This window comes from Hesperophylax consimilis, chromosome 3, assembly GCF_061612785.1.
Source record: "Hesperophylax consimilis isolate HC1 chromosome 3, BYU_Hcon_1.0, whole genome shotgun sequence".
Taxonomy (NCBI): domain Eukaryota; kingdom Metazoa; phylum Arthropoda; class Insecta; order Trichoptera; family Limnephilidae; genus Hesperophylax; species Hesperophylax consimilis.
In genome coordinates this window covers 8649302-8672097 of record NC_142838.1, presented here as the reverse complement: position 1 = coordinate 8672097, position 22796 = coordinate 8649302, and the positions used below count along the sequence as shown (strand labels likewise).

Genomic DNA, 22796 nt, shown 5'->3' with positions numbered 1-22796 from the left:
GTCAATCTTATGGGTTGAAATGCACCAACACAGTAGTAGTACAGAAAGAATGTCAATCTTATGGGTTGAAATGCACCAACGTCTAATACAGTAGTAGTAGTATAAAAAAAAACATTTTTTTTTAGATTCTTAGCGGAGATTCCATGACACAACAAGGCACAATCTCACATAGGTGGGAGGAAACAGCTGCCAATTTCATCATGAAGGTGACTTTCCCTACAATGGCGGCGGAACCCAAAGTAAAGGCCCTCGTCATCGGGGCTGCATTCTTATTGGTAAGCCTTCTAATCCAATGGTTATCTGTTTAAATGAAATAACTCAAATAGAAATGCATCAATTTTTTATATTAATCTATGAACAAAACACTTTAACACTTGCAAAACACACAATATTTTTTAATACTTGTTAATTTGAGATGATATTTTTAATAATAATTAACTTTCTCAACCCAAACCCGTGAAATATGTATGAGGATGCAGGATTGAGTTTGTTAAATACATACATACTAAGTTTTTAAATTATTTTCAGGAATACACATATTTCGTTCAAGGGAAATCAACCAAGTGCCTGAGTTTTCTTTGCTAATGTGATAAAAATGTACCTTATTTTAACCCTAAAAAACAACGGTGCAATTATAAACATTATGTATCTATATTATGAAAATGATCAAACTTATATGACATACTTGTATAGACTAATTTTATGTATTCAAATACTTTGAAAAAGTTCTGCCGTGATCTATTATTATAAAATAAAAATTATTAAAAACGGTAATTTACTATATAATTTTTAAAATATCAAGGTAGTTACACATTTACATATAATTTTACTAATTTATTACTAAATTATTATAAAATAAACAAACACATTATTATATTTAATAATAAGGTACATCTTTCTTGAGATTCAATCTTAATACATACTCATATATAAAATTGTATCCATTATAAGATTTTGCAATTTGTACTACTAAAAATATAACGCTTACGGTTACACAGGCAGATTGAAAAAAAATCAACAACCATCATTTCTGAACACAAAATATGCATGTACTTATTGTAACGTGTTGTATAAAAATATGCTTATTGTAATATGTTATATAAAAATATGCACACACTTATTGTAACGTGTTGCATAAAAATAAAATAAAACTTATTGTTACGTGTTGTATAAAAATAAAATAAAACTTATTGTAACATTTTGTATAAAAATGAAATAAAACTTACTGTAAAGTGTTGAATAAAAATAATATAAAATATACAACTTATTTGTATTTGTACTGAATTCTAACATTAAGAAATTATGTTTTATTTATTCTTTCTTCGGTTTCTTTACGAAAATATTATTAGCTAGTTTAACAGACTTGTGGCACTTCCCTCCATATCGCACAATATAGGCATTAATGTCAAACTTCCTCTTGCATCCCGCATAGTTCATGAAGCGTATCTTCCCAAACACCGCCCTCTCCGCCCAGCCCTGATCATGGATCCCACAAATGGACCACATACAGCCTGAAACAAAATAAAAAGCTGTAAAAATACCTAAAGAAAACACAGAAAACAGAAAGAAGTTACTGCAAGTTGACGCCACAAATGAAGATCTGCTATAATAAAAAAATATATATAATATCAAGTTCAACTCATGTCAAAGGGTGTTATCAACTCCTTAGTGCCCGACCTAACCTCACCCCACTGAGAGCCCACCTGGGTTCTCACTACCTCTGAATTTCTGGTCAGCATCAACAAGGTAACCTTACATACTTCCACAACCGTTGTGTCCATATGATGCACACGCACACAGGTGGTGAATTGCCCGGCTCTTTCATTCCACAGCAGAATCGACGAGTTCCATAGGGCAACACCTAAGGCCCTAGACTGACTCGCAGGCCTGGATGTTGCCCTTTGACCACCATACAAAAGTTATTTAAGTTTGAAATCAATGGACTTACCAAATAAAAAGGTAATATTGTGACATTAAAATTCCAAGAATCAACAAGTTGAGAAATAAAAATTGAATTTACCAACAAATCCATTAGGATCACGACCGTCCAAACTGTATCGGTCATTCAAATAGATGGCGTCTTTCAGAGCTTGCTCCGGGGACTCGGTCCATTCCAGAATCTTCTTGGCCCAGTACATCCTCATGAAGCCATGCATCTTCCCCTCCTTCACCAGCTGCAACTGCGCCGAGTTCCAGAGGTCGTCGTGGGTCATGGCATCCCGCAGTTGCTCGGTGCTGTACAGATATTCTCGCTTATCCTTTCTAGAAATATGTACAAAAAATTTATGGATCGCTGTATAGATACTTTAATTTATTGCGTATATTTATTTATTTAGTAAAAGAAATGTTAGAATTTACATAGTTCAATATTAATTGGGATAAAGATATAAAATAACATATTATTATAATCATTGGCAGGCAGACAGGTGTTAAATTTCAAATACCATAACAGGTATGTGATAAAAGCAACTTGAAAATTTTATTTTTAAGAATACTCCAGGTTAATTATAAGATGTAAACAACAGTATTAATGCGAATATCTGCTTTTTATCCATTCTAGACTAAAAAATTAAGTAAGGAAACTTTATAAATATTTTCCAAAAAACGAAATTGTTTTTACTTAAAACTGCACTTAACACTTGAGTGCGCTAGGCCATCAATAATATATATATTGACTATTTAATTCAAAACTATCCTAAATGTCGAACATATTTGTGATATGCTAGGAAGTAGTTTGAGAGTATACTCATAAATGGCACTATAGAGTAGTTTAAGAGGTTACCCATAGATGGCACATAGCTGTCGTTAATGCAGGGATTGAGACTATAATAAACACTATTGCAACCCAAAGGACGAGACCCAGAATAATTCCTACCATCTGCTAAACAATCCATCAAAGTTCATTATTATCTATCACTAGAGACTAGAATGGGTTCATAGCATTAACGATATTTTCGCAAATTAAAGCGATAAATGGTGATTTTAGCAATAATAACAGATTTTTTGGTAGCTATAATATTGTATTGACAGATAGTAGAATGAACGTGACACACTCTACTGTAAAAACATGTGCCATGTTGAGTTTCAATCAATAATACAATAAACATGTTTCAAGTGATTTTGCTAATTTAATTATTCTTCCCCTCTTGCCGAATCCCATTCCATGACGTTATCCTATTTAGCTATAAACACTATGAACACGCAAAATAATAGCTATAAAAGCTATTTTTTCAATAATTAATGCTAAATTTCTTAAAAATTGAAGCTACGAATGGCGAATGTCACTATCTATCACAAATAAAGAATTACGAAAATATTGATTGACATTAATTAAAAACTATGAAAAAAACATTAAAAACGACATAGAAAACTAATGTAACAGAAATGAATAACTTTAGTCCGCCTCAGCACAGGTCACCCTAGTGAGGAGGACTAAGAAATACAATTTACTATGTATACATATATTCACTATCATATTGTGTATGTACAATGTTTAAATAGTCGCTACAATAAAAAAATTCAGAACACATAGTTTAGATTATATAAAATTATCAATAATCATTGAAAAATAATCCCATTAACCCTTTGCACGCGGCCGTAACAACTGTTGTTACGGCAAAAAGTCCATACTCACACGCAGCTGTATCAACAGTTGATACGGAAACTTTGAATGCCGATATTCCAGCGGTCTTTTGACATAAATTTATTTCCCGCTCGCTTGAACATTCGTAGAACTATCACACTGCTGACATCTACAAGAATTTCTCGAAAATAAAATTGTATTTCATTAAAAAACATCGATAATCAAGTGAGCCTCTTTGCGCCTTCGAGTGACATAGTTTACAATTTTGTCAACAGATGGCGTTAGTTCAATTTTGTTTTTATATTAATGACATAAAATTTAAGTGTCCAGTTTTAGAAAAAGTTTTCATAACAAAAAATGATAAGTGCTCATGGTGTCCCCCTTGTGTCTATCAACGCAGTGGCCTAAGTACACACACGCCGAGTGAATGGCGGGACGACATTCAAAAGATACGGTACGTCTTTGTATGAAATTTTATGTTTTTTTTTTTATAAACATCTAAGAGTGTTGACACACGAGGATTCGTTATCATATTGTGGAGAATAATCTGTTCTGTCTATTTAGTCCAATAAATCATGCCAGAATGCTATAACTTGACATTTAATTGCGTGCATAGGTATTTGAAAATATGTACCGCGTACGGGTATAGATAAAACGGAGCAAATTAATGCGTTCAAAAGGTTAAACAAAACCAAATTTAACATTTATGAGATTATGAGAAACATTGTATTATATTTCATTTACAGTTAGCCTGGTTTTGTTGGTCCAGGCCTTGGGCAGAAAGTAATGTGAGACAGAAAGAATAGGGGAAGGGGAGGAAAGGCAGAGGATAGCGGGGAACAAGGTAAGTGAGTATGTGGTTGTTTCGACTTACTTACCAAACATCCTTCGCAAGGGCTATAATTACATAAATATGAGCATGGTTGAAAATAATAATATACATTATTTTACCTGTGTAAATCCAAAGAAGTTTGGGCCCAGTTGGAGGCTCCTTTCAAACTGTCATAGTCCTCATTATAATAGCAGAAATTATCAGCCAGCTCTCGTCGGACGATGGCTTCTTCACAGAAAGCACTCACACTCTCGCTATGCTTCGACTTGTACTTCTGTACACACAGTACTGCTCTCTGGACAGAAAGTTGACCTAAAACGAAACAATTAACAGCTGTAAAACATTTCATTTTAACACCTAAACGTGAAATTAAATGAGAAACTTATAAGTACCTATGATTTTTTTTTAGTGACCGGGTATGTCATCAAAATGACAATTCAACAGTTACAAAAAATGAAGTAAAGTCCTGAAAACTGATGAAACAAAAACTAGGTTAAATAGGTAACTATTAAACCCAGTTTTTATTTAATCACTTTTAATGACTCCATATCACTTTTTAAAGGTGTGTTGAATTTTCATTTTGATGAAATATCATGGAACCATTTTTTTTTAAGATTTAAATTGTGTCTAACCTCTGAAGGCACACACATGAGGAATTTTACAAAAACAACCTATCCATGGGTTGGTAGAAATAATTCAATATTTTTTTACAGTAGTGAAATAAGTTTACAATTTTATGGAGGAATATCAATATATCAGGATTTCAATAATCTCTAAAGAAAATAATTTTTAATCATGGTTCTCAATAATCATTAATATTAAAACAATTTTGAGTATGGTTTTTTTTACCAAAGTGAAACCATGGCGAGAGGTTGCTCAAGGCATCAGCGAGAGGGTCATTTCTTTTAGTTCCAAATATCTTCAGTCCCACGGTGCAGAACTTCTCCAGAGTCTTCAATCCCTGTTTGGTTCCCGGAGTAGCCCAAGAGCATGGACCTATGGACTTGTCTACATCACGACTCTCTAATGCCTTCTTCCAGTCAATATCCTGAACACCAAAACATATTTTATAATCAAACTTAATTCAATAAGTATTAATTTTTTTATTTATTACTATTTGATTTTCACCCATAAACAAACATAATACAGTCGAACTTGGTTATAACAATCACGGCAATAGCGAGTTCACGGCTATAATGAGCAATTACAAAACAATATTCTAGTTCAGGCTTATCTTCATGTAATTGTTGGCTGTTATAACGAGGTCGATTCACTGATATCCCTGCAAAATATTTTCTCAACACAAATTTCTGAATACTTGAATGGGTCATTGGGTCGGAAAGAAAAACGAATAATTGGGAATTATTCTTGAAGTAAGTGGTAACAAAGGGGTGGTATAGCGCAGCGGTTAGATGATTGTTAGATTGTTTTAAAAACCAATAAATATGTTTAAATTTATGACAGTGATGCACAACCTTTTCAGCAGAGGGGCAGCTTTGTCTATTTTTCAACAGCAATCCTACATGTGGATTTTTTTTTTGTTTTCGTTGAGGGGGAGGGGGTTGACAGCAAAATTCAAGACTTAGGGATTCTGTTGATTTTTTATAAATTGGTGTTTTGCAAACCGGTTCTTCAAATTTAGTTCTATTTAGGATATGCAACGTATAATAACCAAAACTACATAAAAAAATGTTCTCTGCCAGGGTTCTCAAGAATTACCCCCAAACATTATGATCTTTCTCTATGGCCGAGTGGGCCGTATGAAATTGGCATGCAGGCCGCAAGAATAGGGCAGCAGGTTGTGCATCACTAGTTTGTGAGAAGTAAAATTTTACAGCCGAAAACCATAACAATCCGGCAAGCTAGTTATTTATGAAAAGTGATATTTTACAAACGGTATAATACATACAAGCTAGTGATAATAATATAGACAATTTATTGATAATTTCTTGGAAGCCTTGAACAAGGGATGATAGTTATAGTGCGTTGATTGTTTTGAGGGAGAAATTGAGAAGTATGAAAGCGAAATCTTTAAAACAATCATTGATTATAAATTTGGTTAACAAAAGAGTATTTTTCTAATTTACTTTTTTAATAAGTAATACTTACTGCAATATTGAAAATATACAGTACATTTGCGAATATATTGATAGTAGAGTGTGTTAAGACCACGTTAAGAGATAGGTTTATACAAGTTTTAATAAACCTATTAGGGATATAATGAGTAATGGCCATAAGGAGTAAATGTAGTCGATCCCCTCGTGCTCATTATAACCATGTTTGACTGTATTATTAATATTCTCTTGTGTAAAGTAAAAACCAAAATTATTCATAATGAATAGTGACTAATGACAAAACATTAATAGGTTAGCGGCAGTGGTCCGAGAAGTTGAACATTTCTGCACGTTGGACCAATATCTAAATTTGGCATAGTAATAGAAAGATCAACAATAAACCTAATTTAATACAACAGCTTCAGAAAAATTAAACTACTAACCAAAATGCCAGCTGCATGTTAATAATAATATAAAATTGCTTAATGTCAATGAAAGTTTACCTTTGGAGCAAAATCACTCTTATGTGGGTGCTTCATCACGCGTGGAAATGGCGTCAGATATTCACTCAACTTAGAATTGATCTTAGTTCTGATAGTTCGCGCCGAATACTCCAACTTGGGGGAGGCAATCCAACAAGGGACAACGTTGTGCGCGTCAACTTGGATCAAGGGGACGTCCTTAGGGATCTTTGTCTTCACATCCTCCACCCAGGACAGGGGCTGCCGCAGCGGGGAGAAGTCACACACCACCGCACCTATCCGGTGCTCCGTGACCCAAGCCGGTAATACCTCTCCAGCACTTCCTTCCAGCAGGTGGAAGTTTATGTTTAAACTCGCACATTCTTTGCTGACTTCCTCCAAACCTGGATATATAAATGGCTAAATTTTGTAAAATCTAATAAGTCTCGCGTTTTTGAGAATATGGCTGCCAAAATAGAGAATGAAAAGCATTCATTAAAAGATAAAGAGTAGTGCAAAAATAAGCTACCTTTTAGTAGAAAATCAAAATGCCTCATAGTGGCATCCAAGAACTTCGGCAGCAATGAAAAACACACATGCAGGGGGACGCTAGTTTTTAATGCCAGTTTTTGAGCAAATAACATGGCCCAATTATCTTGGACTCTGCAATCTCGAGACATCCAATAAACAACACCTTTGGCGTCTTCCGGCATTTCTAATTCATTTGATAAGATTCGGACCCGTGTCTTTTTGTATTTGAAATCAGTCACGGATTTTCCAGCAGAAATTCTATCATTTTCAATGGATTCAATAAAATCACTTTTGGTTTTATCAGATTTTCCTTCATTCGTCAGCTTCATCTTTTTCGAAGTAGATGCCATCGCGCAGCCTGGAAATTTAAGTTTCAAATATGTTAAACTATGCCTAAACAATACCATTCAAGAATATCCTTAGTTCAACGGTTCAAAGCATGTTCAAAGTGGTTCGAAGAATGTTTATTATTATCTCGTAATTACAAAATAAATAACAAGAATAACTTCATAACACTACCATAAACTAAACCAGACCATGTGCATGGATATGACCATAAATCAACGATATGACCATAAATACCACTCTCTGCCACTCTCGATGTGACAGATAGTTAGCATAGACTAGAGATAAAGATTGTAATTTTATTTTTATACAATGAAAAAGCGCGGGGTAAGTAGACGCATTAGCAATTTCTAAAATAATTTAGAAATAGTATTGAAATGCATGATTCGTTATTACTTTGAGGTTAAGATAAAAAAAATTATCGTTTATTCGAGAACGACGATAAACAGTAATTTTTCTTTTTTTTATTAAAACACAAATAACTTAGTTTACATCACTTTATTTCGATACAAAATCTCAACATGTTTCGTGAACCAAGTTCACATCATCAGGAGCACAAGTATATCAGATGATGTGAACTTGGTTCACGAAACATGTTGAGATTTTGTATCGAAATAAAGTGATGTAAACTAAGTTATTTGTGTTTTAATAAAAAATAAATAATGCCATCACAAAGTGAAAAGCAGTTAGAAGAAGTTTTCTTCGAAAAATTAGTAATTTTTCAAATAATCGTTCAATAATTTCAGTAATCACAAATAACTTCTTCCCCTTTAAACGTTTAATTACTTACTAAGGCCCCGTGTATAGCGGGGATAGGGACTAACTGATATACGGGGCCTTAGGGTATCCACAACTTCTATCTCTTGATCTGGCATCTCTCAATATTTTGCTCGGCATACATTATAATATGTTTCAACCATTTAGCATATTTTCATTTTATTATTATTATTATTTAATTTGTTTATTTTTTTTACAAATAAGCATACGATAAATGTTACTTGTTTAACATAGTGTAGTATAGTCGCGTCGGAAATCTGAATATAGGGGTGTACTACTACGCATTATAACGTTTTTGTATTTGGTGATAGTATAATAAAAGTTTGTTTGCTTTTTTCAATGTATCGTGAAAAATACGAAGCAGCTCTGTAAAATTAGTTATATTAATAAAAATAAAATAAAACGTATGACTTGTGGGAACCGGAGAAGAAGAATTTTTAAGCAATAACAGTAAAGGGCACCGGTTGGCCTGTAAGAACAAACCTTATATTATATTAAATTTGGAACAAACCTTTCACACGGTACCTGGTTTGCACCCGGCCGCGGCCCCGGCAAGCTAGCAGATCAGTGATAGTATGAACAGGTAAATTTCTCGAGATAGTTTTAGGGAACGGGAAAAAACACAAAATCTATAGAAATTTTTAAATGTTGGCTACATACGGCCGAAGCATCTAGCCACCCCCTATTCAATATTGTAGGGGTATTTAGCAGAGTACCTCATTGGAATGAGTTTGTACTATACAATATACGATTTCTTTCAGTTCTAAGAGCTTAGTTAGTTCACCTCCATTTATTAACTAGCCAGTTACTTTGCATAACGAATGACACCATCCAAAAAGTCGTGCATATCGACAGCTTATCCGACAAGTTGGAAGCCTCGCTAAAAGCAGCAGCTTTTGTCTACCAACTGTGGGAATCATATTTTGACCGTACTCGCGAACATCGCTAACTGACCATGGATGACGGATTTCGTCAAAATCGTATTGAAATTATCGATCTCCAGAACCCGCTATGCGTTCTTCGTAAATTGGCATATTAGTAGTGAATGCCCAGTTAATGATGACAAAAATCACCCAATATCGGAAGTAATAACCACACAACGCGGACATGTGCCTAGCTTGGTGGTCTTAACATACATAATAATTGTAATAACCATTTCACTGAATACAGAAAAATTTAAAAAAAAACTAAAAAACCTATAACATTTTGACAGTACACAAATATTTAAACATTGAAGTAATATTAATTTAAAATTTTAATTCTTCTCTAAGTAAACAAAAAACACAGGAAAGAAGTAGTTACATACAATTTTTATTAGAAAAATGGGAAAAAATTCGGTTTATGGGCGAAATTCCTAAAAAATAAAACTAGTTATTTTTATACTAACTTTGGGCCGGGGAATCCGAATCTGGAAGAATTAGGTTGCGGCAAGCAATATTAACTGAATTACACGACTTTAAAATTTCGACGCACAAACAATTTAACTGGCCATTTTGAACGCTTTCTGACAATAAAACTAGTTATCTTTATACATCTTTATACTAACTTTGGGCCGGGGAATCCGAATCCGAAAGAATTAGGTTGCGGCAAGCAATATTAACTGAATTACACGACTTTAAAATTTCGACGCACAAACAATTTAACTGGCCATTTTCGGCCAGATTCGGATTCCCCGGCCCAAAGTTAGTATAAAAATAACTAGCTTTATTTTTTAGGAATTTCGCCCATAAACCGAAGTTTACCCGAAAAATGACAGAAAATCTGTGTCTTCGTTGTCATCAGAGTCTATCATTACTCCGTGACTGCCACAACCATCACAATACCTTTTATACATCATTTACAAAGGTGACATTTAGGACGGGTTGTTTCGGAGAATCTGAACAATTCATCAAATTTCAACGTTCATTTTCAAGTTCTGTGAAAGATTTTTTCAAGTTCTGTTTTTATTTCAGTTTTGTCAAGCAACTAGCCTACAATGATATAAAAATAGAACTTGAATAAGTCTTTCACGGAACCCGAAAATTTAAAAATGTTCTGTGGATTAAACTAATTCCAAAACCTCTTTTTGAACTTCTGACAATCTAGTGGCCAAATGATCGACAAGTGCTTGGAGTTTAATTTTTTACAAAACCATGAGTGAAGTACTTTTGCTTCATTATTTTCACGGAATCACGACGTCAACAATCAGAACGTTTTCAGACACCTGACTTTTGCTTCATTTTTATCCTTTGCATTGTTCTTTGGTCGACTTTAACCTCAGAATAAGTCTCTGGTGAATACGGTTTAAGGAGTTTTTCACATTTTAATGCGGAAGCTTGACATATGTTTAATGTTGGACAAGGTGAGAGTGCTATTTCGTCGCTCTAGTTCGTTTTTATCCAACAGACCATTTTTTGCGAAATTGAGTCTAGTATACAGTTGTACTCAGAAAGTATCTATTTATACGATACAAGTAAAAAAAAATAAAGTGTTCAAAACGCAGTTTGTCTTAAGTCCACCAAAATTAAACAACATTCCGAGCGTGTTTATCCAACATCCACACGTTGCCCAAAAGGACCCCTCAAGCCGGCCGTTAAGTTACATTTCATATAAATGTAGGTATCCAACATCCGAGCCATTTGTGTGAAATTCTCTCCGTTACGGGCGTATTACTCTAATAGACCAAACAGCTAATAGTCCAGTGCAATTAGCGATTCGCGATCGTAATTATTCCGGTAGTCCCAATTTTTTTACATGTTTTATAAACTGGTCCCCTGATGTAAAATCCGAGTTTCCGACCTTGGCGCACCTATGCTCGCGCTGCCATTTTGAAAAAACCGGCTGAAATCGCGCCAAAATCCAGTTTTTCCCAAATATCTCATTTTCAATATAAATTTCTGCTAAAGTAGATTAACAAGTATAGTAGAAAATAAAATTACCTACATCTTTTACTTTTTCAAATTTCTTCTGTCTCTAATAGGTTCCGAGGTAAAAAGTCGTAAAAGTGCGTATATTTTTGAAAAAACAATTTTTTTACGCGACTAAGTTTGGTTTATTGTAAATACCTCGTTTCCAGTACAATTTTGTGAAAAATTTATTGAAACTAATTTTGTAGAAAATAAAATTTTATAAAAGAAATAGGTAAATGATTTATAGTCATTTGACATGGCATTTACCGTGGCATTTTGCCAGCCCTGCCACCCTATATTTTCGCCACTGTCTATTTCGAATCCCTTCATTCAGCCACTTTTGTAATCCATGCCCAACTGAATGGTAATACACAATGGCTCGCTGATAACTCAAAAACTGGAACACTTGTTACGGAGCTAAATGTGGTTAGAAGGTTTAACGACCTCTTTTTACAAGTTAGTCTGTATTGTGTAATAGATATAAATCCTACCCCATGTGTTCCAATGTCGAATCATTTTTAAAAAGGACTTTTGTTTAACACATATCTAAATAACTTGTAGGTATCTATTGTGTTTCGAGATCCTTTGAATTATCTAACTATTTTTAAAGCTCAGATTTATATTTATATGCCTTAATATGATCAAAATTATAATATTTGTATGGCGCGGTTTTAGTGTAAAATCACCTTTAAGGCGTTTTACAATAATAATTAATATACAGACTTCAGTAAGCTCTAGTTAACGATTGATGACCTACTTGATGCACCAATTGCATTCACTGGCTGCTGTTCGTCAATCAACAATAACAAATGCAATGAATCACCCGATAAATGTAATGCCGTCTGAAAAGGTAAGTTTTCAATTATGATTTTACGACGTTATTATTGTATAAAGCTCGCTCTTACCATTTGATTCCCAATCAAGTAACAAATCATTTTTTTAAATGTCACAAAAATATTTAGTATCACACCTGAATTTTATCGGTCTCACCTCCAAAATATAAATAACAAGTTAAGATTATTGAGCGCCAATCATTTAAATATCAACGCTCAGTGACCGACCTATTGTGAGTGTATTTAATAACAATATTATTTTGAAATGCTTTCCGATCTTCCTGTAATACCACACACATTGGATAAAGCAGAAGTCAAGCAAGAGTGCGCGCTTTTGTCCAACATCCAGTCTCCTTTGTCCAATATCTAACTTTAACGCAGAAGATTTCGTCACTTTGTCCTACATCCAAAGTAAAAATGTGCTTTCTGCGTAATTTTAAACATTTGAAACGAATTTTACTTAAAACTAATAATTTATATCACTTTAAATCATTTTAGTAAGCTTACAATTGAGCTAATTTCATTTTATACGAGTTTTCGTAAAAAAAACTTTGAAGCTCTATTTCTTCCGATTTACGTTTTGGTCTGTTGGATAAAAACGAACTAGAGCGACGATTTGTTGAACGAGTTTTGCAGCACAATTTTACTCGCGCTCCCAAAAATCTTTTCTGCTGCTACCTGCAATTCATAAGGACTACGAGGGTGTGGCAGATCTTGCACTTTTTTCTGCCTTGATCTTCGACACCTTTCTTGAAATTTTATTGGTCTACCCGAAAATTTAGATAAGGCTATTTTTTCTTGCCTCCACTGTACGAGTATATTTCGCTTTTTAAACTTCACAATATAACTACAACTTTTTCCGTCTCTAAATTAATTTTATTAAAAAATAATGTGTTTGTGTAAAATTTAACTATCAAAATGTTCGAACCTCTCGATAAGTGGTTTGTTTCTTTGATTTCGTAGGATTCGCATTTCATGCACCCCGTTCTCTTAGTGCTTAAAATAATTATCACTCAAGAAAGGACAAAAGATGACCACAACTTATAAATAGCTCAAAAGGTGGGACTTCGTTCTGTAATATGTATATATTATTAAATGGGAATAAATGATGTTTCGTTTCTAAACGCTTATTGAAACATGCGTTTAAAACATAAAAAAAATATAACATTAGTGGTTCATTCGATGTTAGCTGAAATCTCACACGCGTATGATAATTACATATAATTTAGTAAATTGAATAAAAAATATCTTGAGGAAAGTCATCCACAATTTTTTTGTAAATATATTCAAACGTCACTAAATACACAACCGTCTGTGCGCACGCGTAGAAACTAGGAACCTAGAAACCAACCATAGACATATGAATATTAGTAGACCTGCTCTAAGTGATTAAAAGCGTATTATTCCCCACTCCCCATACCGGTTCCATTGGAGCCGCCTGGGCTTGCGTATGGCTTCCCGTGAATCTTGAGAATGTGACGTCATCATTCTTGTTCGAACTAGCGTCGAGCTATGGTCGAGGCATTTTACGAAATAACACGGCAAAATGGTGGCTTGTGATATGAAAACTTGTAAAAATAGATGTGAAAAGAGAATAAACCCAATTGTCGTATTACATTCCATATGTAAGCATTATTTTAAGCTTATTCACATCGTATAATATGGATCAGTTGTAGAAACATATACTATCACATCGAGATACATCTGGACGCAAAATACAAAGCCGTGTGCATAAGAATCAGGGATGTGCCTTCGCCTTTTGCGCTTTAGGTACCACGTGTTAGGTACGCGCTTGTTTCGTATGTACGGTACTGCTGGAACGAGAAGGAGTGCATATCACGTAATGCGCTAGGTTATACCGAGTGGCGATGTGTGATAGAAAATCATATTTTTTGTTTTTAATTGAAAAAATGTCATCGGAAGGCAAAATGATGTCCAAATTTTTACTCCAAATACTCTTAGGAATCGCTGGTAAAAACTGTGTGTGTATAATTTCATTTGTTTTTTAGTTGTTTTACTTTTCTTTCTTAAAGATTTCAATATTTTATTATTAATAGGAACATAGCGGTTGTGACAACCCTCCAACATTGGTCGAATGTAGCGATTCCCAAGTGTGCGCATCGTTGTTACTGGGAAGTAAATTATGAACACTTATAAAAGTGTCTTAACTAAATACGTAAACAAAATATTCGACTCTGAAAATAGAAGAAATTTTTTTGCCGAATTTGGACTTGTTCATAACGTGGCGAGTAATTAGCGCTCCCGTGTAAAAATGTCTATTCATTCAAAAGCAGATTTTACTTTTAAGAACTAAATGGTGATATTAAAAGGCGAGATGCCTATATACTGTCAGATTGATTTATTGACGAATCACAGTCAGCGTTACCCCCTTCGTTCTTCAACAGTTGATTTTACCCCTCACCTTTAATTTCTAGTCTATATATTCATATGTCTGTGGAACCAACTGAATTATGCTTTCATGAAGAGTTTACGGCACATCTTGCAACGTTGCCGAGCTGCCGTGAAGCTCTTTTTAGCTATTCAAATGAATACATACTGCTTTTGATGTATTTTAGTCAATGCATACTGCACATGCTGTAGTGCTACCCTGAAAAAAGATTTTTTTTATTTAAATCTTAAAATTTCTAAAACCACTTGATTCGACTTTTTTCTTATTTCCGTGCATAGTGCGGCGCCTGGAGCGAGTACAGAGCCGGTCATATACGGGCGCAAATGGAGCAGTCCGCTCCAGGCGCCTTTTATAACTTTATAAAACTTTTTATAGGTGTGTTGAATTGTCATTTTGATGAGTTATCCGGTCACCCATGGTTAAATAGTTACATATGTAACTTAGTTTTTGTTTCATCACTTTTTATAACTTTATAACACTTTTTATAGGTGTGCTGAATTGTCATTTTGATGAGTTATCCGGTCACCCATGGTTAAATAGTTACATATGTAACCTAGTTTTTGTTTCATCACTTTTTATAACTTTATAACACTTTTTATAGATGTGTTGAATTGTCATTTTGATGAGTTATCCGGTTACCTCAGCAGCAATATCTGTGATTAATAGATAGTAGGTACCTATTTGCGAAAAGCGATAACTACTTGTAACATAGAGCATCATCCTTTTTTTTTATTTATCTAGCGATTTCGTGTTTATTTTTTTGTTGTCGTTGTTTTACAAAGAGTTTTAAATTACCAGTAAGTATTGACATACTAATAAAGAACACATTTTTAACAATTAAGTTCTATAATGAATAAATGATTGCAATGTTGTACAGGTAATATTACAAACGAAACGATATCACTTTGATGGCGGCATGGAGAGGTAAGTATTCAAATGTTGCGACTTTGAAATATATTATTATGTTCCCGCGCTATCTGACGCATCTCCAATTTCGCCGAGTTCGTTTACGTTTACAATGAATACCACACAATGCTACCTTGTCTTTCTTATTCAGCATAGGTAGGTAGTAAGCTTACAAATGTGGTTTGAAAGGAAGATTTGTAAATACGATAGAGGGAGCGCGCTAATATTAAAATAACTATAATAATTAAGCGAAAATGGTAAAAATATTTAATAAAACACAACTCTTTTGAAATATAGCAAAAATCTCTCGACAAATTCATTAGTTGCATTCAAAGATACATTGTGAACTTTTTCATGCCTATAACATATTAAATAACAGAACAAAACGTGTTTTAAATAATTTTTGGAGCTTACTTTATTATAAGAGTTTAAAGCTTAAAGAGAGAGCGAGAAACTTGTTATAAATTAATAGAAATTGGGTATGCGGGGGCTTAAATAAAGTCACTATCCATGTCTCTCTGTTTGTGCGCTTAGTTCTTCTAAACTATGCAACGGATATTGATAGGGTTTTCACTATCTTATCCTTTAGAGAATTTCTTCCGGAAGTTTTGTTTATGTATATAGTATAATACAATTAAATTATATTTATAGAAAGTTATATTTATAGAAGTTTTGTAATTAAGTCGTAAAAAAATATGTTCGTGCGCTTACATTGCTAACGCTGGCTAAACCTTATAAGATACATCAAAATAATGTATAACGAAATTGTATATCTTGAACAGGCCTACAGAAAAGTGCGCAATGGTATATGTCTATCTCCTAAGGATAACCCCCAGTAACGCCTGGTACAGGTCAGGTAATATATAATAAAATGACCATTGCAGATAGATTCTACAAAGAGTTTGAAAACCAAATTTAAGTCGGCACCAGAGATGTGCTTTATTTCAAATAAATCCATTTCAAATGGAAATGCAAAATGCAAAATGGGTATTTTGCATTTTAAATGCTTTTCTAAAAACCATTTTGCATTTTAAATGCTTTTCTCAATGCATTTTCCATTTTAAATGCTTTTTTGCAACATTCTTCCTACTATCTCCACTCATCTTTTTTTCATATGCCCCAAATATCAGTCGGTCCTCAACCTCGCTATGAGAGATAATTTACATCTGTCAAGTTGCTCCCTGGTAGGAGCCCTGGCAATTGAGTGATACCATTACAAAAAATACTGATTCAAATACTGAACATGGGGCCATGACGCTGTAATATTAAATGTTAGATAGCAGTTTCTATGTTGTTACGTTGGCAACATTAGTCCCGCGCAAATTTTTTGTGGTTTCATAATCCGTAGTCGTAGTGTTTTTGTATTTACCATCATGTAATATGTTTGTTCTACATTGGTGTCCATTATTAAATGACAAAATTGTTTAAAAATTCTATAATTATTTTGATTGTTTGACCTGAGAAAACATTTTGCATTTTCAATGCACTTTGAAAATAGGTATTTTGCATTTTGCATTTGAAATGCTTTTCTAAAAACCATTTTGCATTTTGCATTTTCAAATGTAAAAGTTTTGACCCATTTCCATTTTGCATTTCAAATGGTTTTGGGTACCCATTTTGCACATCTCTGGTCGGCACTATATTTAACATACGATTTAACAAAATAATAATAATGTTTCTCAATTCTTAATCAATTTCGAATGTGAATAATTACTCCTATGACTTATCACCGCCCGTTTTAAATCAAACAAAACAACGCGAAAATAATGTTTTATTTTATAGGCACAAAATATTTTCTAAAGTTAATATTCCACATTAGGTAATGTGGAAAATTTAGTTTGGGTATACAATAAAAGCGTATCTGAAAAGGGGTTCATAAGCAGGAGATTTTGCACTGAAAGTATTTTTTATAGGCCTGATGCTTTATTTTTTCTAGGCTTATGAAGACACAAAGGCTGAGATGCGTCGATAATATTTTCTAAGTGATCAAATTTTAAAATAAAAACACATGCTTTTGCATTGCATCGCCTTAATTTGATTTGATGAAAGTCTGGCCGTCACTTGGATTAGGTACTCGGTGCGTCAGAAACATGGACCCAATACCTAATGCCCTAGACGGAACTATTCGATGAAAATTTGAAGCTACACTCGCCCTGGATTTGGCTTGATGTTATTCATACGAAATCTCACTGATTCTCTGTCCAGGACTTTTAAGGTCCATGGTCTGAAACACCATGGCTAATTTAATTAACGGTGTAATTTAATGGTAAAATATGTTGCTTCCTAAAATAAATGTATTGAATATGACATAACAATATAACCTACCTTAATTTTCTGTATTATTGATATCCTGCAAGATAGAATTCTTTTTCGTACTCGACAAACGCAGTTTCGAAGCAACCGCCGCATACTTGGTTGACATGGCGTTATCAGCGTTATTGGGTCCCACCCACCACTTGCGATCCGTTAATGGTACATCCAGTTTTACTTTAATTATACCAGGGAACTGTTCATAGTGGTCTTCGAAATCTTTTAGCGAATTTTTCAGCTTCATGTCAGCATCTTTCAATTGGTTTTTTGTTACTTTCTCTAGCAAGTTGAGACGATTATCCCAAAAGTAAAGGATTTCCCCACTCTTTATATTTTCGTGGAGTTTTCTCAGCATATCTACAAACAAAAAGCCCGTGTTGTTCAGCCAATAGTTTTGATTTCTTGTTTTTACTTCCCACATGAAAACAGTATTTATAAAATAACTCTTTATGTAGGGCAGTCTATGAATATCTCGGAAACGTTTCAATAGTTTCAAAACAATCTTCATATTGTTGTTACGACTCAATAGTCGTTGTTCCTGACCAGGGAATACAATTCTCCAGCACCGGTGGCGTTTGAAACTGTCATCAGATTCAACGGGTTTGGCTATTACAAACCATTCTTTTATTTCTGTCATAAGGGCATATTTTCTTTTAACGATCGATGGCCACGTGGGAAACTTAAAAGAAAAACACGGGACGATGTCAATATCAAAGTGTATCCCCTCGTCGGAAAGTTTCGTCACGTTTAGAGTGAATGCTGGTTTAGATTTCTTCAGAGAAAGTTTATAAGAGCTGTTATCGCAAAATGTTAGTGTCGGAATGCCAGTTATTAAATTTTTTTGTTGATTGAGTATTTTTATTATATTTCCTTCAAACCACTGGCGAAACTTAGTTTGCAGAATAAAATGTTTGCTGTCCATCCATAATCCTAAAGATTTGTAAGTCCTCCATTGGGGTGTCTTTTTAAAAGACTCCAAGTTTTTTGCTTTAAGTTGAACGTGTGCAGGGTAGCCGCAATTTAAAATCTCTAATTCCAATTCACTTGGCAACTTCATACAAAGCATCATATCGAATTCGTCCGGAGCGACAATTTTAATATTATTGGCGTAACTTCCGGAAAACTTGACACCTTTATATTTGAGAAACAGCGGATCGGAATCTTGGATTAGTTCTTTTATCGCACCAAAAACTTCAATAAATGAATTTACATGTTCGGTTTTTCGATTATTATCGATCGACAAGATCCTGCTAACATCTTGTAAATGAGAGTCAAATTTTGTATATTTGTTCATGGTGATAAATATCTAATACTACAAATATGTTAAAAGTATATTATGTTTATTTGGGATGACACTGAATACAGAGTAAGTTCACTCAAAAATCTCAAAAACAAAAGTTTTCGATTGCACCACTCAGAAGATAATTACTTATTGTAAAAAACAGAAACTTCCTACTGAACAGCCTGCTCACTTATTTTGCTAAAAAATTGAACAACCACAAACATTTGAACAATTTAAATGTGATTCGCGCCGTATCACAATGTAAGTACGTAGTATACACTCGTTGCACTCGTCAGTGTTCGCGTCACGAATGACGAATGCGACGAATGGGTTTGGGTATACCGTAGCCATACAGCGGGACAAAGGTCATAACCATAAATAATCTGGTTATAATGGATTACTTTCAGGGACCACACTGATTTCAGGAATTCCCCACTACTAGTGATGTACATTTCCGGGATGTCAAAAAACATTTGTCGAAATTATCAGAAACTGACGTTTTGTGTAATTATAATGGGAAAATATTTCGAAAAATTATATAGTTACCTAGTTGTCGTTTCGCATTAAAAAAATGCATTGGAGGGATATTATTTTGTTCTTTCCATATAATTATATATATATATATATACAGGGTGTCCGGAAACTCATAGTACAAGCGGGAAACTGGTGAATCTACATCACATTTGGAGTCGATTTTGTAGTATATTTTTTTTTTATTTGAGCTTTCGTTATCGAGTAAATCGAGTTTGAAGTTGATTTTTTTTTTAATCAAATTCTGATAAATTATTACTGAAGATCAAAGTACCCAACTAATTAAAATTATTTGAAAGTAAAACAAATGAAGAAACTCGGATTTGAAGCATTATTTTGAAATCACCCTTCATTTAACCCGGTGTAATCATAAAATATTTCTGCTCTGCAGGGTTAAAACATCTGTTATTCAACCCTAAACACCAGAAAAAACTTTAACCCTAAAATAGCCGAAAAATATTTTTTTTTGGTTTTTTTTTTTTTTTTTTGATAATGCTCAAATCAAAAAACTTTATGTTTTTTTGGGTTCCCCATGTGGTGTAGATTCTCCAGTTTCCCGCTTGTACTACGAGTTTCCGGACACCGTGTATATATGTGTGTATGTTGCGCTTGTTTTAAACACCGTATTTGGTATTTTTGTATATTTTTCAAGGATGAAGTAGTGAATTTTCGAATCTGGGGAGTTTTTATGAAATATGGGGAATTATGGCGATAAAGCTAAGTGGGTAAACTTTTACCAGCAACTACCGTTTTTACCGCACTTTTTTCAAAACCAAACCTTTGATTCAATTTAATGACAATAATATGGGACTATTTGCATTTACGTTTATGGAAAATAGAGCTTTTAATTTAATTTTCGTAAATTTAATACCGCCTATGTAAAAATCACTTTACCGGGGGCTATAAACGCAGGGTCCCCTTATGTATTGTAAAAATAGCAAAAAACCTCTAATCAGAATCACTCTCAAATCATGTAAATAAAAGAACCGGATGAAATAAATACATTAAACATATTCCTGGAGGAACATATTTTCCCTCAGGGCTTATGTCATCTTTGGGGATGCTGAATGGAGGGTTTTTTAAGGAAAGAAAGGAGAGGAAGATATGGTAAGCAAAAGCGTTTGAGGGGGGTTAGGAATCTGGGGTCAGTGTGTCCAGGAGTCTCTCCCACTGCGGTGCCAGGCGATGGGCCGAGAAAGTCCTGCTGAGGAGGCAAAAAGGTCCTCAACCAGTCTCGCCAAATCCAGCCCACTACACAGTGGGTGGGTAGAAGCATTTGTTGCCAAAGTCTAGACAACCTCACCCCGTTAACCCGGTCACCAAACGTCGTAAACAACTTGTGGTGACCTATGGCAGAGGTACCGGGGCGGCGGTACCAATACCCGCCTCCCAAATTATATAAATAAATTATGCGTATTTCCAAAAAAGCCCCCGCATACACAATTTCTACCGATTTATAATAAGTTAACTCTTGTTAACTCCTTAAGTTTTAAAGTTCCTAAAAATGTTATTTTTGAAGATTATATCTTTACTTTTGTTATGCTGAAACTTTAATTATATGAAATTCCCTCGATTCAAATAAATCGCAAGGTAAGCTCCAAAAATTATTTAAAACCCTTCTTGTTATGTTATTTAATAGGCATGAAAAAATTCAGTGTATCTTTAAATGAAACTAAAGCACGTGTCAAGTGATTTTTGCTTTATTTCAAACGAGTCGTGTTTTATTAAATATTTTCACCATGTTTGCTTAAATTATTATCGTTTTGATTATTACATTTGAAATAAAAAAAAAATCAAAATAATAATATTACAAATTTCGTAATTTTTTTAACGGTAATAATTATGTAAAAAAAAGTATTATTTCATTTTTATAATTATCTATGTTTTTTAAAGCTATGCTTGTGTGTATCGTGGTTCTTATTTATTTAAGAAGATTTTAGTACTGCTGTTCCTTTTACTGAAGGATGTAAAAAATATTTCTTTATGATAATTTTAATTATTAGTTTATTTTCATACAATAATTAGTGGATATTACCAAAACCTCCTAGATACTCGTACTCTTGGGCCTGAGGGTCGCACCGAGCCTCGTTCGAAATTTTGATTTGGGGAAATCTTTTAGCCACCCCACTCCCCCGGATAGGATATACTTTCCGACAGAAAATTTTCCGGCCATACCCCCCACCCCCAAGAAATGAAAATATTCTGCGGGAATTCGGCGGTAAGTACATTCAAACTTATTCTAGGGTATTTTTAACCTGAAAATATAGAAATAAATTTTTTGGGCGTACCATAACTGAAACATATTACAGTTGGATTTATTTCGGTGTTTCCAACTCCTTTAAAGCTAGATTTGGCTCTAAACTGAGGCCATTAGCTCCAAAAAAATATGCTTCTTAGCTCGTTTTTCAGATAATCTAGATCTTTTTTATACGCACTGCCAAAAAAAAACTGATTTAAGAGTTATTTCTTTTGGAATCGATTATTTTTGTGTTGAAATCTTGTTTTTACACCTCACAATTTCTCTAGGGCGACCTCCTCCCCCCAAGGAAACTCAAATAATTTCTCAGGCCACCCCCAACACGACAATAGTACACGAATATTCTGGTTTGTTTCTCCTCACAATTTTTCTATTTATTTACTTTCTTTAACATTTCACAAAGAACTAAAAAGTGAAGGAAACCTCCAACAAAAGCGAAAGCTCACAAGAGGACATACACAAACCAAATTTGTGGTATTTTGATTTAATGTCATTCACTAAGGAGCGCGAGGTGCCATCACAAAGCATCTCCTCCATGGATCAGGTGAAGATCCTAGAGCTCCAGTTCGATGAGTGTGTCAGTTTCAACTATCTCTCACCACCATGGTCCACTCAAGGATACAACGAGGTAAGTAAATAGTTACACAGTTCATTTGGAAAAAATATTTGGAGCCGGCTTTGGCGTTCGAAGTATGAGCCACGCATATTGGATCATGACCACTTCGGAGTGCCGGGACCGTGCTACACTCCAACGTCGCGTCGTGCGGAAAAATACAGCCCGAAAGTTTACAGGTTT

General features: G+C 34.1%; 3 protein-coding genes across 3 annotated transcripts in view; 1 reads left to right on the top strand and 2 right to left on the bottom strand.

Annotated features, from left to right (window-relative positions):
• The window catches only part of LOC149424912 (uncharacterized), a 51069-nt gene extending 50402 nt beyond the window's left edge, over positions 1 to 667 (top strand). The window contains exons 11-12 of the mRNA XM_089646890.1: positions 126 to 275; positions 529 to 667. Coding sequence (XP_089503016.1) covers positions 126 to 275; positions 529 to 585 — 207 coding nt within the window. The 3' untranslated portion in view covers positions 586 to 667. The remainder of the gene's footprint in view (positions 1 to 125; positions 276 to 528) is intronic.
• On the bottom strand, positions 337 to 7996 carry phr (deoxyribodipyrimidine photo-lyase photorepair). Its single transcript, XM_089647783.1, has 6 exons — positions 7460 to 7996; positions 6973 to 7334; positions 5265 to 5463; positions 4535 to 4727; positions 2021 to 2262; positions 337 to 1511 (listed from the first exon to the last, which is right to left on the bottom strand). The coding sequence occupies exons 1-6, from the start codon at positions 7866 to 7868 to the stop codon at positions 1312 to 1314; spliced, it is 1605 nt and encodes a 534-aa protein (XP_089503909.1). The 5' UTR covers positions 7869 to 7996; the 3' UTR covers positions 337 to 1311.
• A 9950-nt stretch (positions 7997 to 17946) lies between these two features.
• On the bottom strand, positions 17947 to 19224 carry LOC149424910 (cyclic GMP-AMP synthase-like receptor). The gene has a single exon (XM_089646877.1). It carries the CDS (start codon positions 19222 to 19224, stop codon positions 17947 to 17949), a length of 1278 nt encoding a protein of 425 aa, XP_089503003.1.
• Between the last annotated feature and the right edge of the window lie 3572 nt (positions 19225 to 22796).

Coding starts and splice junctions, on each gene's coding strand:
- LOC149424910 (XM_089646877.1), bottom strand. CDS start 19,224: ATGAACAAATATACAAAATTTGACTCTCATTTACAAGATGTTAGCAGG.
- phr (XM_089647783.1), bottom strand. CDS start 7,868: ATGGTATTGTTTAGGCATAGTTTAACATATTTGAAACTTAAATTTCCA. Junction 7,335..7,459: donor TTTTGATTTTCTACTAAAAG/GTAGCTTATTTT, acceptor TTATATATCCAG/GTTTGGAGGAAGTCAGCAAA. Junction 4,728..5,264: donor CTCGCCATGGTTTCACTTTG/GTAAAAAAAACC, acceptor GTTTCGTTTTAG/GTCAACTTTCTGTCCAGAGA.